Source organism: Lactuca serriola, chromosome 5 (assembly GCF_051521515.1).
Source record: "Lactuca serriola cultivar US96UC23 chromosome 5, Lser_US96UC23_V15, whole genome shotgun sequence".
NCBI classification, from domain to species: Eukaryota; Viridiplantae; Streptophyta; class Magnoliopsida; order Asterales; family Asteraceae; genus Lactuca; species Lactuca serriola.
Window position 1 is genome coordinate 310,765,156 of NC_136412.1, and position 10,083 is coordinate 310,775,238.

Consider the following 10,083-nt stretch of genomic DNA (forward strand, 5'->3'; position numbering starts at 1 on the left):
TACCGAAATTATATAGTTTTTAGATTATCCCAATAAATAGTTGTAAAATTATTATTCCAAAAAAATCTTTCTCTATCTCATAATACAAAAAATTATAGGGTTCTCCTTTATTAGAAACGGAAATAGGAAACCTTTAATGACTTACAAAATGCTTTTCCTCATTATATTCAAGGCGACTCCAGGCTTTTAACAAACTTTTTAGCCTGTCCAACAAATGAAAGTGTAACCCAAATTAGTTCCTAATAAGCAAATATTAAATGCAAGAAATAGCAACCTACTTTCATTTATTTGTATATCATCCTACTTTTCAACTTTTTTATTTCATTTTCCATCAATGTACTTTGAAAAAAATGTACCAAAATTATAGCAATGTCATCAATTCAACTTTTTAATATGAAAAGAAAAAAAATGAGCATAACAATTTGTACAATACCTTGAAAAGAAAAAATAAAGTACAATGTTGTAATATGAAGAAATGAAAGATGTTATAATAGAATAAGGTGTTTGCATAATTGCATGTGCATTTTGACAGTGATTATGTGAAATTGAATAATACAACAGAATTGATGAGTGTGTGTGTGTGTGTGCATATACCTGTTCCAGAGTTAGAAACATGATGACATTCCAAGAACCTAATCGTCCAAAATTTGGGATAAAGCCTTTATAGAATGCTAGAGGTCCCTAGTAACATGAAATTGAAGGAAAAGTTAGTTGAGGGTAAATTCGTAAAAACGTAGGTCTGGCTTAATGAGGAAACCCACATTTCCCTGACTTTCTGTATTAAGTCGTTCTTTTTACATTAAGTCAAGAAGGAGAAAAAAAAATCAATGGAGCCTTACATCATTCTTTAAAGTCTTGACAAAACAATCAATGGTGCTTGTGTAGCTTGGATCTCCCATCATTCTTGATTTGACCTGAAAAAAAGTTGAAGAAAGCAAAGTTTTTCACTCTTACAACCAAAAATAGAAAGCTATTTTGTATTGTATGATGGAATTACATAAATATGTGATAATAATTGTGTGATTAAAATTTAAATTATAAGTACCACATCCACAGGGGACCCAATACAAACTGCAAAAAACCCAGCTCCTAATCCCGATAAAAGATGTGTGAGAACATTGTCAGTGAATCCAGGGATCTTCAAAATTGACTGCATTGTAGTATCAAGTATAAATATAGTTAAGAAAATGTAAGTGGGACCCAAAAAGGTGAAATAAGGTGGAAAGAAGTAGTACCTGTTTGACTTGATCATAACTGGCTAATTCAGCAGCGTTTATTATAGCATTACGTGCAACATTGGGTCCAATACCCGTCCATAGAGCCCGAACCCCTTCCTGAAATATCCAAATTTTGACTCGTGTTTCAAACAATTGGGTTGAAATAAATTATAAATTTTACCAACAAACAATTGAATTGATGGAAAGTTCCACCTGTTTGATAATTGTTGAATAAGCATTTAATGCCCCGGAGTAACGCCTTGGAACACCTGCTGCAAGTTTTCCTTCCGCTTGTAAACGGACCTTCACTAGATCAGTAGGATTTGCTACAGCAATTGCAAGACCACCTACACCTCAAAATCAAATGCTCAATATTTTAATTTCTTACCTCGATAATAAAACATCACTATTGGCTATTGCAGCATTTAGGATCATTTTTCTCCAAAGAAGAAAACTATTAGTTATCACATAATCTCACCCGTTGTGAGCCCCGCAAGTATTTTTGTCGTCAAAGGAACGTCTCCAACAAAGTTTTCACCCACATACAAGTTCTTAATCTGGTTCACACACAACAACAACAATTTTAATTCCCCGTTTGTTACTGTATTTGGACTGGGACTCAGACTGATATGAATAGGACAAAAGAACTGCATTTTTTAGTCCCACCAAAAAAGGTGGAACAGAGACACGTTCTTGCTCTCTCGTTTGTGTAAAAGACATGAATGCCCTTCTCATCTTCTTTCATCGAAAAAATCCCTATAAAAGCTTGTCCAATGTAGTCCCATCATGCTTAACATACGTAGCCGAATGGCTACGTTTGTTACACAGGACGCGATTGGACAAGCTTTATAAGGCTTTTTTCAATGAATGAAGATGAGAAGGGCATTAATGTCTTTTGCACAAACAAGAGATAAGAACGAGTATCTGTTCCACCTTTTTGGGTAGGACTAAAAAATTCAGTTTTTTGTCCCATTAATGCACGACCAAATGCTGTAGAACCTAGAGTAAGAGAATATAGATAATGATTGAAATTGAAGAAACCCACTGGTTCATAAAGCCCTATTCTTAAACCTCCATACAAGCATTGACGATGTAATCCTGGTACAATTCCTTTCCATAGAGAAGCGAGACCTTCTTCCTTGGCAATGGTTCCTACAGTACCCAGCATTCCGCGATATTTTGGTAAACCCATTCCAATTCCATCTCCTGCAATTCCTTTCTTTTGCAGTTGAAGCCTGACTTTTGCGGTGTCTAATGGAATCGTACAAATCTGTACAAAGTACAAACTAACTTATATCAACAGAAATTCTAAATAACAATCGGAATGAAAATCGATCAACATCTAATTAGCGGTTGATCAACTACGCGTACTAAACATGCAATCGATCTGTATATAAAATTAAACTCAAAGGGCGATCTTCAGCAACAGATCAGCACGAAAGCGATCAAAGATCGAAAACGAAAAAGGTATGAATGAACACATAGTAACAGTAGGGCTGAAAGAATTACCTCGGCGAAGCAAGCAGCAAATGCACTACTAGCGAAAGTACCAGCGAAAGAGATGTCCGATTTCGAATTAGAGCCAACCATTGTTGTTGAAGAGGGAGAAAGATGCAGAAATATAGTAGGGTTTAAATGGTGGATGCTGATGCAAACTATTTTTGTTGCAGGGTGTACTCAGGAAAGGGTTTGCTTGCGTTACCAAAATAAAAAAGTAAAAAATCAAAAAAAAAAATATTACATTGGGATTCAAATAGAAAGAGCAGCGTCAAGTTTCTGAATTTTGGACAACCTTCGGAAGAGCTGTTCCCAACTGGGTTTCAGTTTCTATAAGGTAGATTAAATCGATTTATTAATTGGGATGTAGAGTTGAATGCAACCTAATCTTTTTATTTAAATGGATATATATTTTGAATCTAATCCAACCTTTTAGATAAATAATTTATTATTGGATTGATCCGTTTATTTAATTTCTAACTCAACCTATTAAATAAATAGGTTAAATTTAACACATTTAAAATAAAAAGGTAAATAAATTAACTAAAAGTTACACGTCTTAAATTAGTTCAAAACTTAAATAATCTTTTAAAATATAATAAAAGCACAATATCAATTCACAAATACAAAAAAAAATTGTTCAAATAACATTAAAGACATGCAATTTAAAAATAATTTTGAAAATAACATTAAAGACATGCAATTTAAAAATAATTTTGAAAACTGACTAGTGTTGTTGCACAAAGAAAAAAAATAGAAATTAAGATTGCATTTTTTAAAACATAAATAATAATACAACATTTTAATTTATAAATTAATATTTAGATTAATACATTGTAATATTTAAATATTGTTAACTTAAATTTATATTAAAGTTAAATGAGTTTGTGGGTTGAAAACGACTTGACAACATTTACCCAACCCACAATATTTAATTAAATGGGTTAAAAATCTCAACCAAACCTATTAATTTTTGGTTGGATCAATTTTTGTCAGCGCTACTTACGACATCTCCAACTTTAAATTAAAAAGCCACTTTTACACTATAAATTAACTATAAGGGCATCTCTAACCCTACACTAACAAACCGTTTTTTCACTATAATTACACAATAATACTCCGACCCTACACTATATATAGTGTTGGATTTTAGTATAACACTAAATATAGTGTTGAATAAAGAACAATATACCTAAAATATTATTTTTAGTGTTAAATATAATGTAATAGATTGGAGGAATTTAGTATTTACACTAGCTTTTACATTATAATTATAAGTATAGTGTAAAAAATAGTGTTAAGGTTTGGAGATGGTCTAATGCTCCAACCCTACACTATACCTAACACTATATATAGTGTTGGATTTTAGTGTATTATTCATATTCTAATAAAAGAATAAGTTTAATCTCCTATTGACAAGTGTCATACAATTAGAATATCTCATTAATATTATATATTCATTATCATGCCACTTGTCAACCTATTAATTATTCATTTCAAATTTTAAATTTTAAATTTTTTCACTCTAATTACATTACATTAAACTAATAATTGATTCTTTTATTTAAATTTTGAATTTTGAATTTTCCCACTCTAACTATATTAAATTAATAATATTAGATTGAAAAATAAAATAAAATAAATACATATTATAAGATGATATAACTTCATGTATTTATTTAAATCAACGATTATAATTTCATATAACTAAAAAAATTTCTCTTAAATAATAATTTGTTTAAAATAATTAATTAATAATTTTGACTTTTTATATGAAAGTTTAATTAATTTTATAACTGTGGTTCTCACAAGTTATAAACTAGTACTATATATAATGTTGAATTTTAGTATAACACTAAATATAGTATTGAATAAAGAACAATATACCTAGAATGTTTTTAGTGTTAAATATAGTGTAACGGGTTGAAAGACTTTAGTGTATACACTATCTTTTACATTATAGTTATAGGTATAGTGTAAAAAAATAGTGTTAAGGGTTGGAGATGGTCTTACACTACCCGGATAATGTTGAAACTATCCCAAATATTTTAGATTTATTGATTTAAACTAGACAAATCAAGCATGTTAACACTAAAAGAAAACTATAAATTTTATTTTTGTGCTTCTTTAAACAATTGAGGTCTAGGTACCTAAAGTTCAAATAGAACTTTTATGGGTATGTTTTTGTAACACTTGGTTTCGGATTTGCTCCATTGTTTGGGGTTGTGGCCTAGTCATTGTTTGTAGCAAGGCTTAGGGCTTCGGGAAAGGAAGTATTTGTCCCATTTCAGATGTGGGTGTCATGGTATAAGTGATCCAAGTATTTGATTGTGTCTTCGGAAGCCAAGGGTGTAATTGTAATTTCATATCTCGGTATTTTATGAATTTAGGGTGTTGTTCGGGAGGTTTTAAGGCTTGGGTGTGTTGTTAGAAGCGTAGGGCTTCTCTCCATCTTTTCGTGGATATAAGGTTCGTTGGAAACAGGCCTAGGATGAGGGAGTTATGGTATTTTGAAGTTATTGGCAATTTTGGTCCCTAATTGAAATAAGTGGCGAGGCAGTCCCATACATGCAAGGTGGCATGTGCGTGAGTACGCCCAACGTAAGTTGAGGTACACCCAGCGTACGTGTGAGAAATGGATGCGGGTTTGGGAGACGTACGCCCAACATACGTTTAGGAATTAGGATCCCCAAAAACCTAATTTTAAGGGTTGGCTCACTATTTAAGCACCTTAAGTCCAAGGTGTGCGCCTCTTTTTCATCCTCCAGTGTCTTAAACCCTAAATCTCGAGTTATAGCTTCATCCAAGAGGGTTTGTGCCTTGTATGTGCATGTTTGGTGGATTCTAGTGTATTTCAAATAGTGGAAGTTTGGTACAAGCTAGTGGTTCAAAGAAGGACTTGTAGACATGGAATACTTGCTACATTTTCAGCTCATACAAGGTAAAAAGTTATGGGTTTTGAGCATTCTAACACTCCTATGGTGTATATACAACCCTAGAAACCTTGGATCTATGTTTTACTAAGATACATGCAAATTTGATTTTTCCAAGGTTCTTAACCTAACTATCATGGCATGGGGAACTTGAAACATAAAAGCTAGTAGAAGAACATACTTTTCTTGTTGCTTGGATTCCTTAAGAACTTTGTGAGCTTAGCACCCCAAATGTGATGTCTCAAATGTTTCACACAACACCACAACTCTTGGAATAACTTTGAGAGAAGTACGCTATCACTCAAAAATCGTCTAACTCTAATTGACATGGCTTTTCATTTCCTCCATGATCCATGGGTTTTAACCTCCATGGACCATCCATGGAGCACCCTATGGGTTTTAGCCCAATCCAATAAACCATGGATCATTACCCCACTATATAAGAATGGATTATTTACACAATCAACCACATATATTTAATTAGTCTCTTTTTTATCACAAAATTAATTCCAAATTAATCCTTGATCAATACTAATTAAATAATATGATTTCATATTAATATATCATAACTTATAATATATTAACAAATCATAAGTATCATTCTTCTCATTTTGTCTATCCAATTGTCATGATGCCATGCAACCCAAATGGACCATGCCAACCAGGTCAAGTACATACCAGAAATACTTATGGACTTAGACACCTTATCCAACAAAAATTTCTTAGCTTGATCATTGGAAGTTTATATTTATGATTATGTGGGTTTTTGGTCCCATTTTGACCTCATAAGTGAGATCTAGTGGTTAGACACCACTTCAGAAGCTTTGAGTTGCCACTATTTGCAGATCTAAGGTTATAAGTTTATAAAAATGCTTGTTTGATGCTTAGATGAGGTTTATGCATGTTCTTGTTGGGTTTTAATGGGTTGAATTGGTTATTGGGTCCCTTTGGGTCATGAAAATGCATAAAGGTGCTGACTTTATGCATTAAGATCTTCATTTGGAGGTTTCCTAAAGTTTAGACACAAAGTTCTTAATTGGTTAAGTCATAAAAGGTGTTTGGATAATCTGCGGGTACACCCCGCATAAGTCCTTGTACGCCCCACGTACGTGCATCGGTGGGCTTATGGGTTTGTTTCATGCGTGGGCTTCGGGAATAGGTTCGGGTTTTGTATGTTGGGCTTTTGATCAGGGGAATCTTAGAGTCTTGGGCTTCTGTTTAGACATGTCTAGTTAGGCCAAGATTTTTATTGGGCTCAATAGTTTGGACTTTAGAGGGCCCCATGGGCTTGGACCTTTGGGCCATCAGAGAATTATTATTAGATTGAGAATTGTTGGGCTTTTGGGTAAGGCCCATATGGGGTTGGGCCCAATTTGGAAAATTAGGCCATTAATGGGCTTTTATAGATCTTATAGTTTTGGGCCTGGTTGGTTTTGGGGCTTGGGCCTTGGTTATGAGTCTTGATGGGCCAGGGGTAAAATGGTTATTTTACCCCAAGTTTGTTTATGGATCATGATTTGGAATGCAGTTGCTAATTGGATGTTGTTTTGGTAATTGGTAGTTTGGTAAATCGTCAGGGCAACAGCTAGGGATTTCGTGCAGTGAGCTTCAGCATTCGAGGTGAGTTTCCTCACTATTTGTATGGGTCGAAGGCACCAATGTCGGCCTATTTGGTTTATGTATTGTAGGAAGACTCGGGGGTTAGCCCTTGGTACTATGCATGAAAGACCAGGAGGCGGCTCCTGACACACTGTATGAAAGACCAGAGTCTGAACTCTGGCAATTATTAGTTAAGTAGTTGTAGACTGTATGCTAGTTGTCTTTGTGATACTTACATGGAAGACCCGGAGGTGGCTCCTAACACTTGTCTGTAAGACCCAGGGTTATGGGCCCCGGCCTGGCAAGAAAGACCACGAGGTGGCTCGTGGCATAATGGCAAGACTATGTGCGGCACATAGCACTTTTATTGTTTATGATATATGAGTGATACGTATGGCTCGCGGTTATGTATGGCATGTATGGATCGTTTGACATGTATGGTATGTGGTATTTAGGAAACTCACTAAGCTTTGTGCTTATGGTTTTTCGTTTTTGTTTCAGGTACTCCAGTTTTCAAATAAAAGAGCTCAGGACGATCGCAGCGCATACATCTGTGTTTTCTGCAATAAGTGATCTTTGGGATTAGACTCTGATATTTGTTTTAATTGAAATGTTCTTCAATGTCTTAAACGAAATTACAATAGTGTTTTGGTTATAATAAAAATTAATTTTTTACCTTAGATTTTTGGGTTGTTACAATTTCGTTGTGGTTTAGGTCCTCATATTTAACTCTGATTTAATTTGAGTCATTTGTTGAAACATGTGCCCCTTATATGAGGGCAATATTGTCTTTGTCACCTATCATCTCTCTCTCCTATTTTATATACAAACGTTTCCTTTTAATTTTATATTTACTTCTCTTTTCATCTTCCTTTGAGAGACGCTAATGGGCAAAACTTTCAACCCTCCACCTATAATCGACAATGCTTTTGTGTTTTGTGGTAGATTAGAAGTAATTTGCACCTCATGGACTGAAAATAATCCAAGTTCATTGAAATTTGAAGGTAATTTCTTATCTTAAAGTAAACATTTGTCCATCTTCTTACTGTCAACCTAACCTATATTTTTTGAACATAATGGGCCCAAGTTGTTACTTTACAAGGTAAGTATACACTCCTATATGTCCTCGTTCCATGACCATCGTATCTAGTTTATAAAGAATCATAAACATATTAGAGGAATTGGTCAATCAAGCTGAATGAACTTAAACTATGGCTCATTCTTAGTTAATTTGTGCTTATGATACTTGTCTTATGTTGGAATTAGTGGCAAATATTACTAGGGTAATGGATTTTAGGTTATAGGGTATGTTTTTTTTGGGGTTTCCAAAGCATTATTTTTATTTCAAAATTGACTTGTAGTCATGTGTAAAGGTCATTCTTTATGTACTTATACGTTAATGAAATAAAAGTTGTATGTTTATAGTACTTATATTCATTGTGCAACATATGATACTTCTAGCATAATGATAATCGATAAATAACTTCAAATATTCTAACAAAATCACCGCAACAAATTAATAAGACAAGTTATTCTTTATGCAACATTTGGTATTTCAAGCACACCGCACTACAAACAAAATGTCATTTAGTGGCATATATTTTTAATGATATATATTTAATGTGTCACTATATCATGTTTTTAGTGGCATATTCCATGTGCCACCGTAAAAATTAATGGATTTAATGGCACTTAACATTTTATGTCATTAATATTTATAATTATTAATGGAATAATATATTAATACACCATTAAAAGTTCAATTTTATTAAAAGTATTATATAATATTATTATTATAAAAAAAATAAGAGTAAATTACAATTTTACCCTTTCCTTTATTTTTACACTTTTACCTCTTCCCGTTCTTAAAACCCATCCCACAAAATGATTCAAATAATCAGTTCAACCAACTCTTCAGCTAACGTCATCGCCCCTCTCCACCGCTACCATCATCCTTTTTGCATAGGTGTCATCTTTGCTTGCTCACCTCTATCATCACATGCATCCACTGTCATCGTCGCATTCGTCCACCGTCGCTAGTCCTGACTTAATTTGGTAACTTGGATAATAATTAAGCTATTCCAGCTCTTATACATTGAGTTAGAGTTTTCATATTCTACTCATAGCTTCAAATTCTCCCAACATACACATATAACACTCGGATGTACGATCCATTGATCTGGTAATTTCTACAAATTTCAAATTCACCATCACATGTAGTTCCAATTTCCCCATAATAGTTGTGAAAGGAAGTAGCTACGACCCCTAAGGATTTCAATTCAATTCTCACCTAAGGCAAAACACAGGTACGTTTAAATCCGAAGAACTTATGTCATAAATCCTTCCTAATGTTTGCATATGTTTTCTGCAATTGATTCTTTGTCGCAGTCTATACCCTAAATTCAAAGATCTATTTCATATATGTTGAAGTTCATGTTAAATTCTTTCACGTATTGATTTTTTTATAGATATAGAATCATAGACGCATATCAAGAATCATATTAAATTGATGTTGTTCTAATTGTGATCTGTTGGGGGCGGACATCTGAATTGAATATATATCGTTGGTCCTTTTCCACGAATTCATATCTTTGATATGTAAGTGTATTTATGTTTAAGTTTAGCATCTTATAAGTATTAGATATTGGTCATATTTGTTATGTTGAACATCATCTTTTTGAATAACCTTGAATATGGATAAGTTATTTGCCTAGATAAGCTTGGGAATCAAAGATCAATCTTTTAGTATTAGTAGTTGTTATCATATGAACACTAGTGGAATGACAAGTAGCATATTAAGCGTTCAAAATTTGTATACATAGGACTCTTTTATGAAG

At 33.3% G+C, this 10,083-nt stretch overlaps 1 protein-coding gene across 1 annotated transcript; it reads right to left on the reverse strand.

Annotated features, from left to right (window-relative positions):
• LOC145054912 (mitochondrial uncoupling protein 1-like) lies at nt 1–2,939 on the reverse strand. Its single transcript, XM_079003179.1, has 9 exons — nt 2,727–2,939; nt 2,263–2,487; nt 1,696–1,774; nt 1,431–1,564; nt 1,236–1,334; nt 1,046–1,150; nt 840–914; nt 595–681; nt 1–203 (listed from the first exon to the last, which is right to left on the reverse strand). The coding sequence occupies exons 1-9, from the start codon at nt 2,805–2,807 to the stop codon at nt 168–170; spliced, it is 921 nt and encodes a 306-aa protein (XP_078859305.1). The 5' UTR covers nt 2,808–2,939; the 3' UTR covers nt 1–167.
• Nucleotides 2,940–10,083: the final 7,144 nt, after the last annotated feature.